The 26,772-nt window shown below is 42.4% G+C and overlaps 1 protein-coding gene across 1 annotated transcript; it reads left to right on the forward strand.

Moving 5' to 3' along the window:
* Nucleotides 1–271: 271 nt before the first annotated feature.
* Nucleotides 272–25,863, forward strand: EDAR (ectodysplasin A receptor). Its single transcript, XM_063347663.1, has 11 exons — nt 272–334; nt 1,056–1,178; nt 2,315–2,496; nt 7,081–7,166; nt 17,296–17,382; nt 18,517–18,645; nt 18,734–18,808; nt 19,126–19,198; nt 19,909–20,068; nt 23,037–23,097; nt 23,736–25,863. Exons 1-11 carry the CDS (start codon nt 284–286, stop codon nt 24,053–24,055), a joined length of 1,347 nt encoding a protein of 448 aa, XP_063203733.1. The 5' UTR covers nt 272–283; the 3' UTR covers nt 24,056–25,863.
* Nucleotides 25,864–26,772: the final 909 nt, after the last annotated feature.

Consider the following 26,772-nt stretch of genomic DNA (forward strand, 5'->3'; position numbering starts at 1 on the left):
TTGTCAGATTTTTATAAAGGCTGCAGGACCGGGCTCCCTCATGCCATCGGTCTTCTTGAAGAGAGGAATGAGGTGTGCAGTAAGGATGTGTAGTGTGTGCGTGTGTGTTGGTGCACGTGCGCATCTCCCCCTCTCTTTGTTTAGACCTCCGGGCATCGCTCCCCTGTAACCTTTGTTCTGCTTATGAGCCCTTCAGTTCTTATTTTGGCAACACACGCAAATATTTGCTCGTTTTCATAAACAGTCACCAATTCTATCTTTTCAGGTAAAATATCAAGAGAGCATGGCTCACCTGGGGGAACGTAAATGGACTCACGTGTTTCCTTTTCTGGTGGTAAGTATTTATGCGCGTATAGATCTCTCCAGCATGCAAAGATAACTGGGTTCTCCTTGGGTCTTTGCAAACACCTCTGAATTGCCATGGTCCAGCTACAGACAACTTAGGGACTGAACCCTGATGCAGTGATCGGTTTCCATTCAATGAAACACCTGGGCATGTGCTGCTTAGACTGAGGCTGCTGGGGAGGAGGAGGGGGACCCGGGATGGGGCAGAGACAGGAGGCGCTGGAAGAGATCATTTGCCTGGGTGTCACATGGAACACAGCCTTACCACGGTTGAGTCCTGACGCAGCTCATTATCTCAGGTTGTTATAATTGTCGCTTGCAGTCACAGTTAGAGCTGGGAGGAGTGAGGGTGAGGGTGAAGGTGAAGGTGAAAACTCAGGCGTTTGCTGCACAGGAGAGCATGAGAACAAATAGGTCAGGAATCACGGCCTGCAATACTTTGAGGAGCTGTAGCTGTGCACAAGCATCAGTGCCCTGAGAAACTCTTAGGAGGACCAGGTTGCTGAAAACCATTCCTGCCTCCATCCCACATAGTGGCACCGCTTCTGTTTCTGAGCTTTAGAGGTGTTTCCCCCCGCAATGCTGTCCCCATCACCTTCTGAGCCACAGCAGCTGGGCGAGGCTCAGAAGGGGGGACAGGCACAGGGGGGGAGGCGCGGGGGACAAAGGCGGTGGAAGTGACAGTGCTCTGGGATGCTCTCTGGTGACAGGTCTCCCTGGTGTACTCCGCCAGCGCCGAATACTCCAACTGCGGCGAGAACGAATACTACAACCAGACCACCGGCATGTGCCACGACTGTCCCAAGTGCGAGCCGGGCGAAGAGCCTTACATGGTAATTCCAGCTTCCTCTGGGGGGACACATATCGAGCACCGAATGCAAAAAAAAAAACAAAAAACAAACGCTTTGCTACATGGAGGTAATATATGGATAAGAGAGAAACTGGGGAAGGGCAGAGATGCTTAAGCTCACGCCTGCGAGTGTGCCGTGGGAGCCAGGCACCGCGTTGTGCGCACACCAGTACGCCATGTCCTGGGTGGCAGGACATGGCTGTACACCATGCCTGTTAAAAGTGATATTGTAAAAGTCGTAAGATAAAAGTTTCACTCACGGTCTCTGCCGGCCCGTTCTCATCTCAATAGTTATTTAAAAATCTGACGCTGACGTTACGGCATGGTGTGATAAATTGGTTAGTCTGGTGTGCTCGCTGGCCCCCCACACCGAGAATTTAATTTTGCTCTCCCACTAAGACATTTTGGCACTGGAGGAACTTGGATGCTTCTGCAACATTTTAAATTACAGTTCCTAAGTAACCATTTGATTTACAGCAGATAATTGTTGCTTATTAAAAAATGAATTACTGAAATCCTGTTTGGTTTTAATGGGATAAACATCCTATTGCAAGAATTTCACGCAGTTGGTAGTCCTGAACAAGTACATTTGAATAATAACCAGTTGGTTTTAGTTTTATTTAATCTAAATGTAATGTTCAGCTGGGACATGTGAGTTCAGGGGTTACGAAATCTCGTACAAACACTGCCTTTTGTGATGTTCCCTCTGGCCTCTTCAAGCATGAACGCAAGATCGCTGATTTCCCTGCTGCAGCTGTGTTTCCCCTGTATTTTTCTTCTCTATTTTTCAATTTTCCGTTCACTTTCTATCTAAGCAGCAGCCAAAATTCACTTCCATGACTTGCTGGAAGGTGATATAAATAGCTATGGGGGGGGGCCACTTTCAAGGATTATGGTGCTCTGGTTCCCCTTTTTGCTCTCCAGGACACAGCATGTTGGGTCCTTGTATCCCTCCATGGCCTTTTTAGGTCAGACAGACACTAAGAGACCAAACAGCAAACTCTTTTCCCTTGTTAGGACGTTGTGCTGCAAAGCCAACGGGCCAGAGTATGGCTATTCCCTTTCGCTAGAAGCCGGTGGGTAGCGCAAGCCTGCTTTTCAGTGACTGTGTTGTTGCAGACATGTGGATACGGCACCAAAGATGAGGACTACGGCTGCATCCCCTGCCCTTCGGAGAAGTTTTCCAGAGGAGGTTACCAGATATGCAGGCGGCACAAAGACTGCGAGGGTTTTTTTCGAGCAACAGTCTTGACACCCGGCGATCAGGAGAACGATGCAGAGTGTGGTCCATGTCTCCCGGGGTAAGGGTTTAACCATGGACCTTTGCTCTAGCCAAGGCACCACAAAATACTTTTTTAATGTCAAAATCTCTGGCAGCCTCTTTGTGTCCTAGCTGACTGTGAATTATGCTTTTCAGTCTGTGCTAAAACAATACATTTATAATGTTTCAAAAGCATTGGTGAATTTAGTGTATCACAAGACATCATTAATCTTACCGAAATCTCACTGAAGAAACTGTTGGGAACAACTAGAAAAACTGAAATTTCTCCTCTTACTAGAGGTGGAAAGGGAGCAGCTCACGTACCCAAGCACAGGTGTACAGTGCCTTTTTGGGTGCTCTAAGAAATCCAGCGTGGCCTCCAGCTGCCACTTCAGATGGCCGCCTTGTAAGTCCCGCATCCCACAAACGAGCTCCATGAAGGTGCCTTGGATACTCTGTAGGATCCATGGTGGCACTACAGCGTGTTTAGGAACGTAAAATATCTCCTCTCCACGTGTGACCAGCTGGCAAATTCGTCAGTAGTTGACAGAATTAGCTTACATAGCTGTTAGGTGAGATTGACCAAGGCATTTTAGTCTCTCAGGGTCCTTTCTACCCAACAGAAAGGGGTCTAAAGAGCTGCTAACGTGGCGTGTGTGCTGTTGTTCAGAGTCAGAACAAGTTCCAGGGCCGGCTGAAGGCACTTAAAACAGATGCTGTTTAAGTCCATCTTTTTAATGGTCTCTTATGCTCAGTATAAATCTAATAGCAATGGTGAGAAAGCAATTGCTACATGGAGTCTGTTAGCAATATATTCTTGACCACCTTACCTTCAAAGTCCGAAACCCAAGCACGCGTTTGCTTTCTCAACATTTTTTGTTTTTGGTAGGGTAAGTAAATACTCTAAAACACAACCTCACCTTACATACCTTTTCAGTTTCTGCCAGTGCGCCTCTTTGGTTTAGAACCCTAATTCCTACTGACGTTTGGCTTTTGTGCATTTTGCAGACGCTGTATAACCCACACTACTTATAGGGCAGGAAACCCTGCTAAAGAGGCCCTGCAAGGTTCCAGGTTTATTATATCAGTGAGTCTGTGTGAAATTTTCACAGTTTACAAATAAAAAGAAGGACTTGTCTAGCTGCCAGCCGAGCAAACTGATGATGTGATTTGAAAAGAGCTCCCTCTTGACTTCCCCTCATACATCATAAAGAGCAAGAAAGTTAAATAGTGGCCACAGTTGCTGTTTTGCAATTTTTGTCAGGACTAATGAGGTCACCCAGGTGGGAGCGGGGTGCTAGCTGAAAATAATCAGCTTGCACAGCTGGTGCTTGGGGAGTAATCTCAAAACATCATGTTTGCACAGGTGTAACCTGTAGCAGAAACTGGTCTGCCGGAGCCTGGCTGTGTGCCGCTCTGTGGGTGACTCTCAGGTCCTGGGATAGTTTGGAGAGGCCAGCAGTTAAGGAGAAACACCCTCTTACTCCAAGCACGAAGAGATTAAATTCTCGGGATAAATTAAATACGGGCTAAAAGAAGCTCTGAAGCTGCCTTGACTCCTTGTGCATCTTAAAGACCCCAGGGGTTGCTCCTGTGGGGTGGGGGGGGAAACTCAGAGCCCCTGGACCAGAGCAGAGGCTGACTGACTGGCCACCCTTCCTCGTTGCCCCTGGTGGCAGAGGGACAGCCAGGCGCCTGGGTGAGTGGCAGCTGTCAGAGTGCTCCCTTCCCCAGGCAGGAAACCTCAAAGAGCCCCCGGGTCAATGGGAGGGGAAAAATAAGGTTTTCTTTTTTTTTTTTTTCACCGTTATTGATAATTAGTTTTAGGGAAGAAGGAGACCTTTGGTACAAGAGCATGGGTCATCCACTGCTTGTCTGTGTCCAGGTTCCCTTGCATATAAAATAGGAATAAGACTATTTGTCAAGCTCACAAAAAGCTTGCAAGACTATGACCAGGGGGGAATTTAAAGGCTTAGCTCCAGAGTGCCAGAGCTCTCTGAGATCAGTTTGTGATCCTCAAAACCAAAGTTCAGCTGCCAGTGAACTCTGGAGTTACCCAGACCTAACCTCCTGGGGCACTGCAGGCTTCATCCTCTGTTCCTCCCCAGAAGCTCTTCCATCATGGTAAACAGGACAGGTCAAGAATGCGGAAATTAGGTGCGACTCAGACTATTTCCCTCACTGGGATGATCCATTAGGTGTTCCTGTAGGGTGACTGAAATCACGACCAACTTGGAGCAGCCACAGCGTGTCACAGCAAGGGTCTCTCTAGCCTGGTCATCTGTCTTCAGGAGCGGCCATAAGTGAAAACCCACGGAGGATTAAGAACAGGGCAAGCGTATATGATAAGTCTCCTTCATGCTTGGAGGAACTGCCTGGTCTCCTCACAAGATGGAATTGCAAAGGGAACATTTTCTTTTAAAATATAGTCAGAGATGCTTCCGCTACTGCCACTTCCCCTTTTTATGTGTTTGTCCATGGTTTCAGCAAATCCAGGTTCAATTCTCTTCTCTGAGGTATGTTAAAAGAAGGAACGAGCTCTTCGCTTTGTTTTCTGAATGAAAAGACAGTGGATTTCTCATGAAATGAAGTCCTTCCCTGCAGTTCTGGATAAGGCAGCAGCGCCTCCGCTTATGTGCTCATCACCTCCCTGTTGTCTCTCTACAAAATGTCCCCTGCCGAGAACAGCCCCCATCTGTCCCCCGCCCAGTCCCGGGTGCCCTGGTCCCTGCAAGGGGGTAGACCTAAACCTGGGGCGAAGTCCCTGAGTGTGACATGACACCACCAAGATGAGCCCGAGATAAACGACCATGGTGTTAAGTAGGAAAACGCTTAAGTCTGTTTTTCAGTCTTGCCTTTAGTCTTGCATTTTTCCCGTGACACTTCAAAATCTGGGCCTGGCAGGTGCTAAGGAAGGAGGAATAATGAGCCTCATAGTGGAAGAGTAACACCACGAAAATTCATTATTTCATTAGTGGGCCACTTCTCCATAGTTAGTGATATAAAGGGATTGGATATTTCCAATATTGCCTTTAATATTTGGTGCATTGCAAAGTAGCCAAAAACACAAATCTGTTGCCAGTACTTTGTAGGGGTGAATCATTAATGTTTGCAGCTGCAGAGGTTCCTACTCATGTGAGCGAACAGTTGCTTTCCACGAGCATCCTCTTCAGTTTTCTTTATTTGTCCTCCACCATCCTGCATTGTGGTGAAAACCAAGAAATATTCCACCAGCTTGATTTAATTAACTGTTGGAAGGACTGTTTGTCTTTCCTAAACCACTGTGGCTATTAGACTGTGGATCCTAACTGTCCTGTATTTTCCTTTATAGATTTATATGTATTTTTGGCCTGCCACTCTTTTTTTGTGGTTTGGCAGTCGTTCCCTGCTTATTTATTAGCCGCTTCACGAGCTACCATTAACATTACACAGGCCCCCATAAGAGTGGAGAGATGAAGTTTTGCTCCTGAGAGAAGGGTGAAGTGGCAGATGGGGCACAAGAGACATTCAGAAGAAAGAGTGAGGGCTAGACTTTTAAAACCAGTAAGAAAGAAAGGAGGAACCATGTTCAGTTTGCCTGCTCTCTGAGGTACCTCCGGCCCCCAAGCCCCATCCTCGCATCCCTGCGTACTCCGTTTGCTGGACCCTTATTTGTAGGCTGGGTCATTCATTAATGGCCAACTGATTTTGCTGGACAGTTTCAGCAGTCATTTCCTAACAATGCGTACATTTTCCAGAAAAAACGTACTGCACATGCATAGACAGGTACGTGAGAGCGGAAAACAGATTCCCCATTGTGTAAAGTGTCTGTTATGTTGAGTGCCTGTCCGCACAGAATGGATTATGAATTTATTTATTTCTTTGTTAAAATTTGTAGTGACTGTCAAGTGATTTGTAAGGATATATCCATAACGTCAACTGTGTATGATTTTGATGTAATTTACTAATTAGCATGCCTGTGGATCCAATTCTTGCATTAGCAATTACCTTATTTCAACACTAACTTTATTAGCAGCCCAGAACTTCAAATAATGAAAACTTTTCCTTCTCACTGTAATTCCACTATCAAGGACTAACTTATAAACCATACAGCAAGGAAGTATTAAAAAAAAACCAACAAAACCTCTCTGTAAAACCTAATCTGACTTTCCCTGTAATGGTGGTGTTTTCCTGTATTTTTTGTTCTGATTTGGCTCAGATTTGGTTGTAACATTAAGGACATTGAAAGAAAATTAGCCAACCATATCCAATTGGTGCTCTTGCCTGAAAGATTACTGCTTCAAAAAATAGCGTTCCCTTATTTTGAAAAATCTTATTTCAGGGCATGCTGTAAACTGCAGCTTGAACCCAGCAGGGAGAATAATGTTGTTTTAGGCAATGATACTACTTCTTGTCATGTAGGCTTGATGCCTGATTGACTGCCTTTTAGGAGGAAAGGAAGAAGGGAAACACTGTCTCTATTCAGGCAGCTTAAAAAAAAAAAAGAATAATCTTTGCATCAAATTGCTTATAAAAGTTTTTTTTTTAAATGATTTTATCTCAGTGTAATTGGTTGCTGCTGAACCATGCTCAGTTGTAGCATATTAATTTACACTGTTTTGCCTCATCTTGCCCTTCATTTCAGTTACTACATGCTGGAAAACAGACCTCGAAACATATATGGGATGGTTTGCTACTCATGTTTGTTGGCGCCTCCTAACACCAAGGAATGTAAGTGTTCTGCGATTTCTATGCATTTCATCTGGTTTTGACTAGAAATCATCTGGAAGCTCAATATGAAGTCCTTCAGCGATGATTATTATGTTCAAACAATAACTCCCTCTCCAGTAAAGCGATTTCTGCTTCCAACTGGCCTTGCCAACACAGGGACCAAATGTTGAACATTTGAGGGGGGGATCAGAACCCTTGATTTTAGGACCTGCTATTGTTCGATTGTGCTCCAGTTTTCATCTGTTAAGGCACCCCATACAGGATTATTATGGTTCCTTAAGCAGTAGGTACAGGAAGTCACAAAACTGTGTATTTTTTTAATTCCGTTTCAGTTCAGCTATGAAGAAAACATGGGAGACTTTATAGATCCCCGTAAAGGTGCATCACACCTTTTCATATCCTTTCTCCTTTATGCTCCACGTGCTTTCTCCATTAGGGGGTAAAGAATGTGAGAAAAAGGGAAAATGAGGTTCTCTCTGAATGAACAAATTACTTCCACACCCCTTCAGAGAATCTGGAGCAGATAAGGAGAAAAAGCTTTTTTTAAAAACCAACCAAACAAACCAACAAAAACCACACAAATATGGGCTGTCCCCCAGAGAAACCCGATGCATCTGAAACAGATGTCCTGTCCGTGTCCTGTTCTTGTAAAAGTCTTTATCATGAAAAAGAATTGCAGTATTTTGCCTGCTTGATATGAAAGCAGAGGTTGACACAGAAGTCCCTGAGCACTTAGTTGTGTACATAAATAGCAATCACTGAGTTCAGATGCTGCTGAACTGTGTATCACTGGTGCTCGCGAGCCACTTCAAAGGGGGATAGGTCATTAACAGCTACCACCTTTCCTAAAGTGCCGGAGCTCAGATGAGCCAGGGGATAATTACCACCTCACACAGCTCCTGGTGAGCGGTGACAGCCTGGCTGGAGGCATCTCCCTTGACCTGTCTGCACGCAAAGGGGCTGATCGGTTCTACAGCCTCTCACCCCCCTTGGCTGCAGAAACCCACCCGGTCCCGAGATGTGCACCTCTGCCTGAGACAGAGGGAGCGGGCAAGGGCAGGGTGAGCGTGATTTTGGTGAGACAAGGTCCATGTTAGGAGGTGAGGTAAAGGTGCTAGGGAGGACGCGAGTGTGAGATGTGGGGAGAAGGGGGAGAGGTAAGTGAAAACATGAGGTTAGGAGTCTCGGTGGGAGATGAGGTTATCTGGTAAAAGGATGAGGACGCATCTTCTGCATGCACGGGCGGGCTGGCTGCCCCGTTGGTGGGAATATAGCCATGCCGGCTGCTGGCCATAGCCTGAAATGAATCACTTCCTCAGCTCTGACGGTCTGTCTCAAACACGTGCTGCAATGGGTTTTTAGTAGTATCAAACATGTTGTAGCTTACTGATTTGGCAAGGAACGACCAGAAGATCTTATGGCTATTACTCAAAATCTTTGTCTTTCATAGCATATCTGGCAGATACTATATATAATGTGCTTTGTTCTGTGGGGAAAGTATGAACTGCAACAACTGATTAACCACGTGCGATTTTTCACTTGACAAACACAAGAATAAATATATATTATCTTTGGGAGGAATTTAGGCAGGCGCATAAAACAACAAATTGGGTACTAAGGTAGGAGAAAACATTAGTCCTAGAAAGAGTAAACATTACCATTTTAATCAAGTCTATGAAACCAACCATTTGATTACAAGTGTTTAAAAAGTAGGAAAGCTTCTTAAAAATCAAATCACCAAGCTCAGGTAATTTAGTCTAAACCTCTGGACCCTGTTTGGGATGGCAGCTCCCTAATTCATAGGCAGTAATTTGTACTCCAGTTGGAAAATCAGCCTTGCTGCAGGAACCTCTTGAAAAGCGCACTGTTGTTGTGGCAGGCAGCATAAAATTTGGTATTTTTATGCTGCCAGGCAGCATAAAATCAGCAAAAATAAATCTCCTTTATCTCTCCCATGTTTCACTGTCATCAGATTATACCAGTCAGAGCAAAGAAAAAGCATCGTGTCAGTGTGGCACAACTGCCTCATTTTTTGAGGTTTGCAAATTCCAAATTTGAGCACATACCCTTGGTGTTAGCATGCCATTTCTGACCCTTCTGATATGAAGGATAATATCAGTTCTTTGATAAGAATGGTTCCTCTATGCAGAACAACTTCTGTGTGGCAGCGCTCCTCATGCACCCCTCTGGCTGTCGTGGTGGAGGACCCAGGAGGCCTTAGAGAACACCAAATGGTCCCAGGCGTCTTCCCTTCCTTTAGTGAGACTTCAAAATAACACTGAACAGCCATCAGGAACTTAAACTTTGCCAGGGTCCCTCTTCCCTAGAGCTGCCCTTTCTTCAAAGTGTCCTGCATATGGCACCACGCTGGAGAAGGGTGACCCAATGGGTTGCAAGGTACCAAAGGTGGCAAATTACTTAAAAATAGGAAACTGGGAGTGACAAACTCTGGCTTTATACCTCTGGAGAGAAGAATGAGGGCAGATTAATCCCATTTCAGGCCTTCATTAGGTTTGAGACAGGGTTGGAGGACAGTTGTGCTCTCCTTAGGTGGAAAAATACCTTGCTGGGGAAGTGCCTGGCCTGCGTGTTATGGAGGGCCAGAAGGAGAGCAAAGCATGGTTTGTGTGCTGCTGCATGGAAACCTGCTCAGGGAATTTGCCTGACGATACATTATGTCTGGCAGAAAAGTGTTTGGGTTTGATCAAAGGGTAAACAAATAGCTTTCAACTCCAAGAGCCTGCTGTGCAACTTTCATCTCCTACACAGTCAATAAACCTTGAAATTGCTGAGGAAACAAGATGAACACCCCGAGTCCCAGCATCTGGAAACACTAGTGTAGAAAAGACTGGAAGTGAGAAAGGGACTTGTGTCCCTGCCCACGGCAGGGGCGTTGGAACTAGATGATCTTTAAGGTCCCTTCCAACCCGAACCATTCTGTGATTCTGTGTTTCTGTGACTTAAGACAAAAATAGCACAAAATAGCATCGAAAAGAGGGGGAGGAGAAGGAGACATTTCACAGAGGTCTGACATATTTAATTGAGGCAAACGTATTACCAGGTTATGGCATTGAAACTGTCTCTCTGGACTGAAGGATGGGAGCAGTCTGGGAGGAACACCAGGCTTCAGCGGCAGCTTGTGGGCAATGGGCACGTACGGGCAAGGGGCTGTGCGTATGTGAGCATAAGGATGTGTGCTGTGTAGCAGGAAAGCTTTTTCTTACTGGGAAAAGGGTAAACGTCACCCTAAAGACTGCAGTTTTTCATGTCTTGTGCACCGTGAAACACTTGTGTAAGACTTCTGGGTAGGAGCCTCGGGCCTGGTCTGCCAAGCACAGAGGAGCACAATGCCAACCCATCGGAGGTGTGAGGCCTTCAGCTGTGCATGAAGCAGATCACGGGCCACCAGTGACCCATTGCCGACAGTAAATTGGGGTGTGATGCCCCTGTGATAAATAGCAGCACTGCAAAAAGTAGGGGAGGCAGGTTTCTTATGCAAATCAAAGAATGAAGGTAATGAGCACCAAACCACTTTAAGATGTGGCTTCCCACAGTTAATGGTGCTGGATTTTCTGTTGACACCTCTGGAAGTGGAGTTACTTGAGGCTTCTGACTACATTGGGTGTTTGCGTTGTGGTTTTTTTTTCTTTTATCCCATGTAAAAGTATATGCAAAAGAGAGAATAGTTAAACCTACATGGAGCTTCTCTAGCAGAGAGGTACAGTTGCTGCTGCAAGAGATTTTGTCTTTTAGCAGCTGCAATTCTCTATCAGTTTATGTATATTAACTCTGCTCTTCTGTTCAAACTTTGATATTTGCCATTCCAGTTCAAAAATGGTGGAGGAAAACAAAATCAAACCCCACTGCAAAAATTGAAGAACTTTGAAGTTGTATTTACACAATTACGTCAAATATGTAAATCCTTTTCCACTCACAGATTATCGATCTAGAGAACTTCAGCAACTGATTGGGGGTTTTCTTTTTAATCTACTGTATATATTCATAAGTTTGCATGGGCACAAAATATTTTTTTTCCTCTCATCTTTTTTGCTAGTTGTAGAGATGAAAACAGATGCAGTAATCAACCTGTGTAAGTTTTCAAGTTTAACAACTACCGATGATGGCTTAGGAAAATTAAAAAAAGAAAGAAAGAAAAAGAAAAAAAAAACCCAAAGGAAAACATACGTAGTCAATTTATTTTTTAATTACCAGAGAGCAAATGGCATCTAGAAACGGAAAAGATAATTTTTATTATTGTATCATCAGAACTTGAAAAAACTAAACAGATGAGATGGAACAATTGACTAACAAGCTGACGGCTTCGTGTAAACTGTAATCGTGGGGGGGTCACGTCCACACCCGTGTGCTGAAGACGGAGAACTCAGCCTCCTTAATTGAAATGCTTAACACAAACAAGCCTAATGCCAAGAACACTTGTATTAGTGAAAAATAATTCTTTCAGAGATTTTTATTTTAACTCTCCATTCTTTGTAATATCACTAATTTTCTTTCCTTGCCAGTTTTGTCCTTTTGTAATACGATCAACGTCAGGACTTTTTTTTCCTTCTGTTTCAAATTACACTTACAAATGAATAGGCTTGTTAGCTGGAGCTAACAAACTTTTTTTTTTTTTTGAGTTGTTTGATCTCTGAACACCCCATTCCTCTTCACATGTGGAATGGGAGAAATGTCGAAGGCAGCGCTTTATTGTTCGCCGGTGGTATGGCCTAATTCTCATCCCCTTAGGGTTTGTCTATATTAGGAAAGGAACCTAATCTTAGGATGAAATTGGCCTCAGCCATAAACCTTCAAGGGGAGGGTTCCGAGAAGCAAATATGGGGTTTGCTGTCTTCAGCTGCTGGGAAGGCTGGGCCCAGGTATCGCTCAGGAAGGCACCTGGGCCCAGTGCAGCTCTCCTGAAACAAAACTCCGGTGGCTTTGATGTTCTCGGCTGTGCCGGAGATGCAGCTCCCATCGTGCAGGTTTCTGCAGCATCGCTCTGCCCAGACGCAGGAGCTGCAGCACCTGCAGGGCTGCAGCTTTCCACCACCTGTACAGCCCGGACACCAAGGAGCAGCGGCTCCTTGCGGGTCCTTCTCTCCTTTCTGACGCTTCTAAAGTCACCGTAGTAGGGGTTCAACAGCAATTATTCCCTTCACGTTGCATAAAGAGGGCATGATGCTGAATTCCTGGAGGTGGGCTTCATTCATGAAGCGTGTGCCTGTGACCTTCCAGTACTGTGCGGTGATTACAGCTCCCAGGGCATCCTAAACAAAGCTACAACAGATGCAAACAAACTGTCGGGCTAAGGCCACGCAGCCTATAATCATCACTACTTCCCTGCCGGGGCGAAATAAAAGGAGGGAGAAATAGAACAAGCGGAGACATTACAGAGAGCACAACAGCATAAAACATTTCCTTATATGTCTGAAGAGTAGTGGTTACTTAGAGTGAGAATGACCAGATCAAAAATAAAAGTCTGGGGGAACTTTGCTATTCCCATTGTGAAAAGGTTCACTCTCAGGAATTAATTTATTTTGTGCTCTTCCTGGTTTAATAACTACCTGCACTAACTGAAGTATCGACCTGCGGCTCCAGCAAACGTTAGAGTAACTTGCTTTGGAGTATTCCGTACGTCCCCTGAAAATAAAAGACAGTAAAATAAAGAGCAGTCAGGCAATCCTCCATTGTCTAGCATATGCTCTGTTGCTACCGCTTTGCAGTATTTTCAGAGCTGGTTAATGTTTGGTTACTGAAGTCACGTGTAGACACCTCAGAGAGTGGGTTGGCTTTGACTGCTGCTTCAGCCTCCATGACTTTCCGAGCACGCAGGGTTTCCACGTGCAATGTTGTTTCCTTAAGTTTGAAACCAAACCTTTCGTGCAAGTCCCCGAGTACAGATTTACATTAATTTGAAAATTCTGACCTCTGCTCTCTAAATATCTGCTTCTTTATTTATGCCTAGGTTTACTTATAATCCAGTTTTCAATTACTTTGTCAGCCATAAACTGTCTACCTCTATTGAATTTCAACTCAATATAATTTATTTTTCATCTCATATTCCGGGCTGCTAGTTATTTATTTGCCTATATGTGCTTTATCTGACTTCGCTCCCATAAAACGGTCTCAGTGATGGGACTCGCAGCTCAGCTGGCAGTGGCGAGCGTGCGTTGCCATTCATAAATGGACCACGGCTGTGAGAAGGGGGATGCATCAGGAGAAAGCAAGCTCCACTCAATGGCAAGAAATAGATTCGTATATACACCAAGACATTTTCGAAACACTTCTTATTTCGGGATCACTCTGATAGTCTGTTGTATGCACGCTTTGGGTGTTTTTATAATATGTCATTAAGTATTAAATAAACTTCAAAAAAAAAAAGCTTTTGCTGGCTATGAGCAGCAGTCCTTTGCAGGGACCAGCAAGCTGACACCCACAGCAACATATGTCAGGAGCACATATGGTCTCCGACTGCACCAGATTTTATTCACTCACAAACACTTTGCAAAGGGGCATGTTGGTAAAACCTCCCCTCCCTGCGCCCTCCTCCTCTCACAAATCTGGTAGTTTTGTCCATCACTTCTTCTTGTAAATCTGTCTTGAGACACACGAACAACTGTAATGGTCCTGTTGCATAAAGCAGAAAGGTTCTTTGAAACGAAAAAAAAAAAATTATTTTATTGCCCAGCATTTGTTCGCCGTGAGGACAAAAGGCTGACTGCACGGCAATTTAAGTTAAAGCTATCTTTTGAGCTAAAAACCCCCAAATATTCAAATATGAATACAAGTTCAATTGTTCTTTTAAACAATAACTATGTTTTTAAATGACACTGTATTTAGACTCCAAGAAAGTTATAACTAAATTACAATTTTTGAATAAAAACATTTATAAAGCAAAAGCTGACCAAACTTCAGTGATAAATTTCATTCCTAATGTCTTTATCACATTCCTACAATATTACTTACAGGTGTCTAGGAATATAAGCCACTCCTTTGCACAGCAATATTACAGCTATCAGTCTTTTCTTGTGCTTAAAATAGAGTTGTTTCCATATGTTGTGCTGTAGCACCTTAGGATGTCTCTGCCTGAACTGTGTCTACGTCTTTATAGATTATGTAAGTGTCGTCTATATTGGAACCAGAATTAATAATGTGATTGGGATGCAAAACTGTATGTGCACAGGAAGAACTGACATTGCAATCACGGTGTACTGCTGGACGGGGAAAAAGCAACAGCCACGAGTTCGGTTTCTTTTTGCGCACACAAAGACGATACGGACTGAACTCCTGCAGAAGCTGGCATTTTTGGTTCCCCTTGTAGCGCAGGTGCACGAATTGGCACTTTCTTCCAACCCACATCTAAAGAAAAATCTTGGCTCATAATGAATATGCCAAATTATTAAATTTGATAATGGGCTTAAAATATGCATAACGACTAACTCCCACCTAGGCATATGTAAAAGGCCATCACGTTCTAGCACCAGCCTCGATTTTGCCACAACAGGCACTAGAGAACACCAAAGCGGTCCCATTTCCATGCAACTCGGAGGAAATTCTGCACGTAGGCTCCGGAGCTCACCCTTGTGCTCACTCTTGTGCATGGGAAAGGTGTGTGTGTGTGTGTGTGTGTTCGGTGTGGGCGACGTGCCGTATCCTGATGTGGGGTAGAGCTGGGTGAAGCGTGATGATGGTGCTGAATGAAGAACGGGTGGCCTTCCTCCTTCCCGTTCCCGTGCCACGTGCTGCTGCGTGAGTTCCCACCTTGGAAGGCTCGCCTTCCTTGAAAAGGAAAGAGACACGGTGAAAAAGAGGTGGCTAACAATACCGAATGATTGAAAGATTGATTAGGCAGAAAATACTTCAATGACTACGTATCTCAGGTGAAGGGAAAGAGAGAGAGGGGAGTTTGATAAAACTTGCTTGTGGAGGAGACGAGCTGAAGCTTGTTCGACAAACTCCAAGCAGAGGGAGCATGGCTCGCCTGGGTTAACTGAAAGGCGGTGTAAGAAAAGTTACTGTTGACTTGTTGCAGCTTGCGAGGACTGCGCAGAATTGCAAGTGGCTGTAACTGGATTTGCCAGGGGGACTGCAAGGATAGGCGTAAGCTGGGTACCTGTGGACATGAAGGAAAGTATCGGGCTACAGCATTGGCCATTTACTAAATTTCCTCCGTTGTCCAGCCCTGATGACGAAATATATAGGTCGAGACCAAGGGTGATTCACTTCACTTTTGTGAAGAATTGCTGAAAATTTAACAAATTACCTGTCTTTTAATCTCCAGTACATGCAGATGATATCTTCACGCTGGTGTCTAGATGTTCTACTGCTACGTTGCAGTTTCTGGAGCTCATAACCAATTCTTCCTAGAAGGAAGTTTGTCACAGAGAAGGGACCCAAGGCAAGACTTACGTAATCCGCCTGTCACTTACACAATATGAAAAGCATCTGAATTAACAAATTAGTATATGAAAACATTTCTTCAGTTTGGAAAAAAAAAAAAAGAGCAATTATAATAAATGAATCCGCTTCCTTCCAACAAATGAGGTTTGAAAGAAGTTTTACCATTGTTAAAGAAAATGTCTTTTAAAGACATCTGCAACTCATACTTTGTGGCCACTTTAAGAGCGTACATTTCTCATTCACTACATGCAGCCACGTTTTATGTTAGGTAGTACCTTTTTTTTTTTTCTTTTTAGAAAACATTTCTCTTAATTTGAAGAACATGTATATTGCTTTGTTCTTAACTGTGGAACATTTCTCAGACCATTCCAGACCACTTAATTTCCTGACAAGTTTACCTGGTGGGTTTAAATTTCTTGTAATATTTACCAGGTCAAAAGAATGGCACGGTTAGTTCTCAGCTACTCTAGCTGCCAAACTAGCTTGTGGAGCCGTGTGCTGCGTGCACCTCACCAGATGACCAGGACCGTCTTTTGCCTTTAGGTCTGCTGAATTTAATTATCGCTGGACCTTTTCCATAGACAGCTAATACAAAGCAGGAGGGATTTCATACCCCCTCCAAGCCAGAAGATGTTTTTCAGTGTCTGCTGATAGCAGCTGTTGCATAACCTGCTTACCAATGATATTAAAGTTTACATGAGAATGAAGAGAATGTTTTCTCCCAAGCCTAATGTTTTTATTCTGTTTTGGAATGCTGTGCCAACACCGTCCCGTATGAAAGCATTCCCATCAATTCCCAAGCCTTATTCCCAGTAATACCCAGTATTGTCTAGTATTGTCAAAATATGTTAATTTATGACTTGGTTTACTGCTTTGAAAACTTGGTGTATGACACCATCTGAACGATGAACTGTAGAATTTAGACATGGACAATTGGACAATCTCACTCCTCTGCTAGCGTGAAGTTCTTTAAGTTCTTCATTTCACTATTTTTGTGGATTTCCCCCCTCTCCAGAATATAGATTTGGACTGGAAGGGGGAGTTGTAAGAAACATACTGCCCAGATAGATTGCAGGAAATTCTAATGTTCCCTGTTATGACAGTTTTCTACTCCTAAAGACATTCAACACTATTATTTGTCACCTTCCCTAGGTTTTCCTGTGGGGTCATAAGGGTTGGCACACCATCAGAGTTTCACCATAGAATCACAGAATTGCCTAGGCTGGAAGGGACCTTTAAGATCATCGAGTGCAACCATCAACCTAACACTGACAAAACCACCACTAAACCACGTCCACTAAACCGCGGTCCTGCTCCTGAAGGGTGCTTGTGGGAAGCGCTAGTTGGCCGAATCTACCAGCTGGGACTTGGGGTCCACAGTTGCAAATAAGGGAGTGGGGGTTGTAAACAGTTTGAGTCATCAGCTGGACTCTGGAAAACTTTCTGCTACCCAGGACAGACTGGTGATACGGGAATCTATGTATAACAGTTGGCCCTGCGCGTGTGTCTGAAGATGCTTGGGTTTCTTCTAAGTCCAGAACCATTTCAGGAACTTTGACTTCTTCCCCTCCTTCTAGATGCTTATGCAAAATTGTATTCTGTAACACAATTTTCAGCATGGTAGAGATGCAATCAAGCCAAGTAAAGGTTCTGTTTAGTTGGGCCAAGCTATCGCTTTGACTGGAGAAAGTAACTGTGGAAGTTTATGGCATTTCTGTTTCTATTCCAGGTGCGGGGGCTACCTCTGGCATTTCAGCCATTTTCCCAAGTACCTCTGGCACAAGCACTTTCTCGCCTTACCAGCATGCTCACAAAGGTAAGAATGCATTTGCAGTTTTAATTTAGCAGCTGTTTTGAAAATAGCATCAATAAAGTGCAACCAAACTGAAAATATCTATTGTGAATTTAATTGCCGCTATTTCCAGATTTCTGAAACTGCTATAAAAAATAATTCAGAATGAGCTTTTATTTCTTGGTTAATCAGCACCGCTGTTTTAGTCAGACGGACTTAAAATGGATTGGAACTGTACTCAGTAATGCCAGCAATAAATTTAGCTCATTATTTGTAGCCATACAGAAATGGCGCTATGCCTCAGCGAAGCTTAGCTTAGAGTGGTGAAAATAATTTAAGGCGCAAATATGGCCGGTCTCTTATTGAGCTAACATAAACAGTTCTCCAGCATCATTATTAAGTTTTAAAAATACGTGAACCTGGGAAGACAAAACAGGAAAGATGCAATTAATGAGGTACTGACATTGCTGATCTTCCTGGTATTGTCCGGAAACATGATCGTGAGGATCATGTTTTCAGAAAAATTAGTTTTCACGCATTTTAGCATATCTGACATTTTCTGCATCCTTTTGTGGCTTTTCAATTCTAGTCTTTCGCATGCAATTTCTGCTTCTGAATACCTTTTCACATACGTTATTTTAAATTCGCCTTCTAGCCGTGCTGCATTTACGTCTTGGTTAGAAAAACATCAGTCCGTCCACATACGCATTGGGTTCTCCTTTTTACTGCAAAGCTTTTGAGGCAGCCATAGTTATCAATGGTCATTTTAGCTCTCGTCCCAGTTGTTTTTTTTCCTCTTCGATGCTGTTTCACAGAATAATGTTAGGAAAGTTACTGCTCTCGCTCACATATAGCTTCCTGTATTATTTGCAGATAATATAATTTCCTACACCTTTGTATCTGATGGATCACGTCATCGAATATTTTTATGAATATGTTAACTGGTTATTGCAGCATAAATATCACAATTTTGAAAAACTCTTCACTACTTTCCCTTTAAGACATAATAGTAACTTTTTCAATGCTTAACAAGTAACCAAGAGTCAGATCAACTAAACGAGTATGCAAAATGTAAATGTAGAGCAGCCCACAGACTGTTAACTATTCTCTGATGCTGAGTTGCTCCTTTATGAAAATATATTTTTTTGTTTATTCCAGCAGATCTTTCAGGACAAGGACATCTGGCTACAGCTCTTATAATTGCAATGTCTACCATTTTCATAATGGCTATTGCCATTGTCCTCATCATCATGTTTTACATTGTGAAAACAAAACCTTCTGCTCAAGGTAATTGTTCAGCACATGACATTTTAGCTGCAAATGCTATTTTCAGATAGCTTCTGAGAGTAATTAGTGTTATATTTTTATATTCTAGCCTGTTGCAAGAGCCACTCAGTAAAAAATGTGGAAGCTCAGGCTAACACACAGGAAGAGAAGAAAGAAGTGCAAGGTATAAGTTGCTTCAGTTTTGCTTTTTCTGTCCAAGACAACATTAGGCTTAAATACTCTTAATGCATTTCTCTTTACTACAGTTTCTCCTTTGAACTGTATAAAATCCACATCAGTTTACTAAAGAATTGTGTGTAATAGTTTTTATACTTGTATACTTCTTATATAAGAATGTCACTTAATCCTCTGATAGCAATTAAAAAGGTAGCAGAGAGATTTATGTTTGCAGTAAGTTTGCTGGCAGAACCAACTCCTGAGACAAAACTCTGGTTTGGAAAGTCATTACCAACTTGAATTTCTCTAATTGTTGATCTGCAGATAATGTTGTGATATTCTCTGAGAAAGAAGAGTTCGAAAAACTTACAGCAACTCCAGCTAAGGCTGTTAAAAGGTGGGTAAAAAATAAACACACTTCCAGTTTGAATGAAGTGGGGAGCAGACATACCATTCATCCTGGTACGGAGGAATACATGAAGAACAAATTAGATGGGTATAATGGCAGCAGGGAAAAGACTAGATGCCTCAGTAGACTTTTTTTACCCTCTAAGAGAGGATGACAGAAGTTACCAAATAGAGACCTGTGTCCTCACCACTCCCTCTGTGTCCAGTTCATCAGCTTTTGGGGTTCCATCTCCTCCGTTGAGAGGTCCATTTTTGGGACCTGAGTGTTGCTCTCACATACATCCCCTTAGTAAGGTTCCTCTTCGCTTCCAGGCAGGAGGAGCAAAAATAGCTGCCCGGGCCTCAGGGAAACTCCTTGTCCGTAGCATCATCTGGGTGGCACGGTGGGATAGTTTTCTTCACTTTGTGTCTGCCTGGCGGCCAAACCTGGCTGGGTAACATGATAAAGGTGGGCTAAACACTGTCCTCAGTGGAAAATCCCTCTATAAAAGGATTCTTGCAAGATACGCGTGACTGCGTAACTTGGTGGGCATTGTGCATACAGCCTGCGCTGGTGGGTGCGGTTACATTTTGGAGGAAGGACATTATAAGACATGGAAAACATCATTATTCCATTACTCTGGGATAGCAAAAAGGAGATGACTGGAGTCAACCCTCCACTGCGGCTCCACTGAGATAACCGTATCTTTCATTTTACAGCGAAAATGATGCATCTTCTGAGAATGAACGACTTTTAAGCCGCAGTATGGATAGTGATGAAGAAGCTGCGGTTGACAAGCAAGGGACTCCAGAGAGATGCTTGTTATCTTTAGTACATTTGGCCAGAGATAAATCTTCTACAAGCAATAAATCAACTGGGGTAAGGCTATTTTGAGATTTAAGAACTGAGAGGATTTTTAGGTGTTTTTTTTTTTTTTTTTTAAAAAAATATACCAACCCCCAAAAATGCATTATAGTGTGGAACAGTCTAATTTACAAGAGTGTCTCCAGACAAATTTATTATAGAATCTCTTTTGCATAGTGACATATATGAACATATATACTGTTCAGGGATGAAAAAACCCAAATTTCCTACAAGATTAATAACTTTGATTTTTGAGTATTATATTTTACAGTCTAAAGAAAGAAAAAACAAATAACAGCAAACCCCCAACATAGCTAATGCTAAAATAACTAACCCCGGTGCTACGTTTACCACAGAAAATCCAAGACAGCAAAATAACGCAGCCGCTTGGCTGGATTCATACGACCGCATAGTACCTTGACCCCGTAGCATCGGTATTTCCATGGCACAGACTTTTCAACAATATCTGGTGTTGTGCTTGGGTTTTGTGTATAATTTTGAAACACGCACGTGCTTTGAAGGTCACTCCTGTGCTCTGAAGGACACTGTAAATCCACTGATTGCTTTGCTGCGGAAGGGCTTTGCTTCTTCCTGCTGAGCGCAAACTGCTCAGGGCGTTTTATCTCACTTGGAGTGTTTCAAGGTATGGTGAAGGCTGTACCACCCACACAACTTTTTTTAAGGCTACCTCACCCACACAACTTTTTAGTTTATATTAACACGAAACTATCCTTAAAAAGACAGTGTGTGCTCAGGTATTTTTTATGTTTTTAGTACTTCAAAAATCATTTTTAAATGGCAATACCTAGGACAAAAACACATCATTAATATCAAACGTTATATAGCTTTTAAGAATAACAAAGTTTGAAACTACATCTTTTCATGTTTTAAATTGTTGGGATGGCTGAGATCAAACTTTCTAAAATAACTTATTTTTCAACTGAGACCAGACACACAGTCTCAACACAAGAGAAATGTTTTTCTAGTTGTAGACACTCAGGAGCATCTGAAAATAACTTACTACTCCAGTGCTCACGTTTTAAAATTCCATTTTCTGAGGTCTCTCTAAATATCCAACTTTATCATACTTATGTATGCACTGGCTTGAAATGGGATAATAGGAGTTGGCTATGCATGAAATCAGGTTTAATAAGAAGCGGTTTACCTTCTAAAGACCACATGTAGTAGATATATTCTCCAGAGTGACTTAGATAGCTGGCTTGTAAGCACATCAGAAGCATGAACTATTTCTTCCAGACCTCCTCTTCTAACATACTCCTCATGGACTGAAGCCTGCTGACAAGGCTGAAGACAAAGTTTTCAATGAAAGGGCAGACTGCACCAAGGTCCTCTGCTCCATACCTAAGATTTCACAACTAAGCCAGTTGCCAGAAGTTAGGAAAGCAGTAATTTGCTTCAGGCTGGGGCTTAAGTAACACTTCTAGCACAGGAAAGAGTATTAAGTAGCTGTTGGATGAGGGTAAAGAAAGTTTGCTCTTATACAAGTCTGCTCCTTCCTCGATAAAACCAAAACCAATCTGCAATGAGCTGCCCCATGAACGATCATCAGGGTCAATTTTACCCGTTTGCTTTCAGCATAAGCTTTACAAATCCCCCCATCTTCTGGCTCTGGTAAAAAGAGCATCCTGCACAATTCTTCGTGGGCATGGAATTATTTAACCTCCCTCCTTGCCCTAAAAATGAGGGAATGAAAATAAACATCCAATAGTTTGCTTAGGAGGAATTTTAAAAAAACCCATTAAAAGAAAAATTCCTGTTTACAAGGTTCTAAAACAGCTCATCCAAGCCTGTAACAGCAACACGAATGGTTAAGCACATGTAAATTATACCAAGAATATGTGAAGGAGAGAGAGTGTCTGCGCTGCGGTGTGTCTGCGCCGGCAGGACGGGGCGCGTGCGGGTGCAGCAGCCACTTTGTGGTCTCCAGCTGCAAGTCTGTTAATCCAAGTCATTGCTGCGCCTTGCCCTTTAGAGTCCAAATAAAATGAGGAAAATCTTTCCACAAAATAAAATGCTGAAAGCAGAGCTTTTTTTTTTTTTTCCCAGCAAAAAGTGGCAAATTTGCGGAGATAATGCTAGAGTCCTATCAAAAAGACAGCTTTTCAGAAAGCTCTGTCCTAATGAGAGCTGGCAGAGGGATGACAATTCCACCCTCTGACAACTCGTGACATTTTGACATTTGTTTTCACTCCACATTGAATCCAAAGCCAAACCTTGAGAATATTTTTGCTAAATGAAACTATATCAAAATGTCCATTTTCAGCTTGGAAAATGTCAGGTTTTCAGTCCAAGTTTCTTTCTTGTCAAAAATGACCAGAGCGCCCTGGACCTCAGGTTTTCCCTGTCCAAAGCTTCACTAATTTATATTTTTTTTAATCTATCCGTAAAACGTTTCAGATTCAACCAGCCAATGTATCATGGAAGAAAATACAGTTAATTGGTAATGCGCTAAGCAGTTCTAAGTCAAATGACAGAAAGGAAGATCCCCTCCTCTGCAGTCCTCTTAGATTACTGGAAGAAGGCAATTTCAGTCTGAATTTAACCCCCTGTGACCAGTCCTGTCCTGGCTTACCCGGACATCCCTGCATTAATTGCCTGCATGCCTGGTATTGGATTTGTCCTCATTGTCAGGAGTTTGCTTTGGTGTGAAAGAGAAATAAAATATACAAACACTTGGAGCAGAAAAATAATTGATATTTAAAAAGACTAGAAGGTGGAAAGAAAGATCTCTGGCAGTGGAAAGAGAAATCAGAAATAGGTTTTGAAACCAGAAATAGGTTTATGTTCCACGTAATAATTGCTGTGTCCTTTTCTATGAGTCTTCAAAAGGGACCCTTGAGGACATTATGTGATAACCCCTAGTGCCATGAAATGAGGGCGTCCCACAGGTTTTTCACTGCTGTTTGCTAGTTGTTTTCTCTCATGACAGCAAAATTAATGAAATAAAAATCTTTTCATTTAGATTCAAAGTCGAAGGAAAAAGATACTTGACGTGTATGCTAACGTGTGCGACGTTGCAGAAGGTGAGTGTAGGAAACTTTTCCCCCACAGGATGGATGTTAAATCCCCCACAGGATGGATGTAGCTTTTCCCCCACAGGATGGATGTTAAATCCTCTCTAGAGATTCAGCCATAGTAATGACAATGGAGCACTTGCAGGGACTTTTATGCTTGCAAACGTCTGGCATCATTGCTTCACCTCACTCCTCACATTCCTACGAGGGCAACTTTCAATTACAGAGATGTTGCAGCAGCTGCTGGTGACAGACTCAGGGAAGGGTCAGAGCTGTCTCTCGAGCTCGAACACTGTGCCCGATGTGCAGAGGTGTATTAATGGAGCTGCTCACTAGGGATATGGTTGCAATATACTTTTTCTAACAGCTAGTAAATTGTTGAAGGAAGGGGCAGTGCCATGGGAATTCATACAACCCAACTAATGCTTCTTTACCAGACAACTTTTTACCCTAATTATTGTACACTACTGTCACTAGGAAGAATTAATTTGGTAATATACAGTAATAAATTTGGAGCTAGACATGGACTATCACTCAAAGTTTTTAGCTGTACTTACTGCTAACAGTATATGCTGTGGTACTTTAATAAATGTCTTGAATAGTCAAGACTCGTGCACAGATCTGACGATGAACACCTCACTTTGCAGGTCTGAGCCCTACGGAGCTGCCGTTTGATTGCCTGGAGAAGACCAGCCGAATGCTCAGCTCGACCTACAACACAGAAAAAGCCATAGTGAAAACGTGGCGCCACCTTGCCGAGAGCTTTGGACTGAAGAGAGATGAGATAGGTGGTATGACAGATGGCATGCAGCTGTTTGATCGCATCAGCACGGCAGGCTACAGCATCCCAGAACTCCTAACCAAACTGGTGCAAATTGAGCGGTTGGATGCTGTTGAATCCTTGTGTGCCGATATTCTGGAGTGGGCACAAGCAATGCCGGCTCCTGAACCAGCAGGGACATCCTGACGTGCCCGCCGGGGACCCGCGCTTCCACATCACCTGCAAGAACCATGATTCCGGCAAGCACCGCGTCACAGACTTTGGACAAAAGACCATTGACGTTTCTTCTGCATAACTGCTCCCAATAACCAACAGGAAGCTATTCCCTTTGACTTCTAAAAAAAAGTGAAGTTACACATCTACCAAAACAGGGGCAGAAATCTCCCAAGGAGCTCGGTATGAGACACGTCATTAAACCAAACGATCATATTAAAGAGTTACTAATAATAAGTGGACACGCAAACATCCATTTTGCAGTCTGTGTTACCCTTCCTGCCTGGCCTTCAAGAAAGCCGCTGAGTTGCTCTCTGAAAATATTCCTGTTTCTCAGGGCTTCCTTCAATGGTTTAATAGTTACAGTCAAAAGCAGCAGTACCACAGCTACAGTATCAATTAATACACCAGGCACGTACATTTCTATCGGCTGTAACATATTTAATATGTAACCAGTCTCGTTTTCTGTACTTAAACCATGGGTTCGTTGAATCTAGAAGTATGCGCATAGGTGTATATACACAGTCCTCACATTAACTAACTGTACTCTGTGAAAAAAAGAGCCAACAGAATTTACGGATTGAAGTGCTGCTTCAAAACGCTGTACATATTGCACATAAATGCACTCTTGCTCCATACTGACATTTCAGAAATTGTAAAAAACTGGTAACTTGCTGAGGACAAGCTGGTTAGCAAGTGGGCAGTAAAAGCTGGCAGTCACTCCGCCTAAGTTGAGAGCAACAAGTTCTTCTACTGTATTTTTCCAGTTGTGACATCTTTATATCAAATTATATTCCAAGCAGAGGAATTTCAGACAACAGTGGTGCACATTTGACACTAAGAGCAAAAAGAGTAGATCTCTTCAGAGACGCTTGAAATGCAGAGGAAAAAGTGTTTTTTAAATTCTAGCTTCTTGTAAACACAGACCATAAGCACAGAATCCACAGGTGAAAACCAGCTCCTCTGGAAGGTAAAGCATTATTGTGAGTTTGTGTACAACAAAAACTGACCTTATTTTTTTTCCTTTTACCTAATCTCTGATTTTCACGGTTAAAAGTTCTCTAAAACTCGTTCAGACCACAAATCAGTAGTTGTTACCAAACCTATTTGCTTAATTTATGGCTGAAATGAGTGATGACAGATTTCAACAAGTGCAACCACTAAATTGAGACGTGTCAGTTACAAAGCAATACTTTTTTAATTCCAAAATGCATGACTGAACAAAATGCTATAAAAAATATTAACTATTACCCTGAAGTTAACAACCGGTATTCCGTCACTTAGTAACTAGATCTTATCTATGATAGTACCATAATTGTGCAGAACATTTAGTATCACCCTTTAACATCTATATTTAGTATCTATTCAGCACTTGATTTGTACAGCAGAGGAAGTACATACTGTCACATAAAACCTAGCGCTCTCATTATTCTTCTTCCACCATTTCTTTTGTATCCTAACACACTCTTCATTAATTCGCATATGCCAAATTTGATGACAATTTTGACTTTTAATGAAGTAGCAAGCTGCATTTATTTGAACATTTAACTAGCTAATTGATGTTTAATTTAGAGGTGAAATTCTTGCTGTCTTGAAATGAATGGCAAATTCATACAGATTTCAACAGGCTTCAATAAGATTTCTAGATCTGCTGACAACTCAGCAACCTTCAACAAGATTTTCAAGACCCCGAATTTGCAGTTTAGTAATATTGCTACTAGAATAAAAAGGGGAAAGAAAAAAAAAAAAGAAAACTGAAAGATTGTATTTTTCTTGTGCCAGTGTGTAGCTACAGTGTTATTCAGTGGACTGCCTCCTATATTTCATTTGTCAGTAGAAGTACATGCCATTTATTTGTTTAAAAGAAGATACAGGAATCTTCTTTTTTATGTTTATTAGGCCATGAAAAGTTAGGGTCTTGAAATCAATGGTGCCAATGTGAACACAGACTATTTAACATTATTTTATTTAGTATACAGTATTTTTATTGTTACACAAAAGATGTACAGGAATGAAAAAAATTCCTGTAGATCTTGCCAAAGCTTACTTTCTAATAATTTTGTTTAATGCTGTATATATAACTTATTATATTGTAAAATATGAACATAAAATATGCTAATAAAAGAAAGAGGTCAAAGACAGTTGCATTAACCATTTCTTTGATTAAATCATATATTGCCTTATAAAGCTGTAATTAAATGAGTTAGCCACGGGCTAGCAGGCACATTCCTGCGGTATGGGAGTGTCTAGGTAACATACATGAAGGAATCTTTGCATTCCCGTAGGATACTGCTTCTCTGCATCACACTTTGAAAACTTTTGAAGCAGAAACCATTCTTCCTTTGTCAATATAGTTTTGGTTCAATGTTTCACCTTGTAGGTACTATGAAAAAGCCAAACTCCTCGCAACTCCTTGGAGGAACTGCTTGAAGTTATTATATATGTAGTGAGAGCTGGTACAGACTGTGAGGCTGGTGAGTGATCTCACAGTAGCAATACTCTCTCGTTAACGTGTTTTCATTTTGCGCTCCTAAATTAGCAGTACTACACCACATTATCAGAGATCTTAACAGGAAGCTTTCACTGCATGACGGGACAATTATGTTCATCCAATCTTAGGCTGCACTGGTGAGACCGCCAGTAGAACTGCTAGCTTCTACATAAAACAGAGCACCAAGTCGCATTTCCCC

Source organism: Chroicocephalus ridibundus, chromosome 1 (assembly GCF_963924245.1).
Source record: "Chroicocephalus ridibundus chromosome 1, bChrRid1.1, whole genome shotgun sequence".
Lineage (NCBI taxonomy): Eukaryota > Metazoa > Chordata > Aves > Charadriiformes > Laridae > Chroicocephalus > Chroicocephalus ridibundus.

What these genes read in the sequence shown, in the direction of transcription:
- EDAR (XM_063347663.1), top strand. Translation starts at nt 284, where the DNA reads ATGGCTCACCTGGGGGAACGTAAATGGACTCACGTGTTTCCTTTTCTG. An exon ending in TGTGGTCCATGTCTCCCGGG is followed by an intron (nt 2,497 to 7,080) that starts GTAAGGGTTTAA and finishes CCTTCATTTCAG; the next exon opens with TTACTACATGCTGGAAAACA. An exon ending in AGAGAAGAAAGAAGTGCAAG is followed by an intron (nt 18,809 to 19,125) that starts GTATAAGTTGCT and finishes GTTGATCTGCAG; the next exon opens with ATAATGTTGTGATATTCTCT.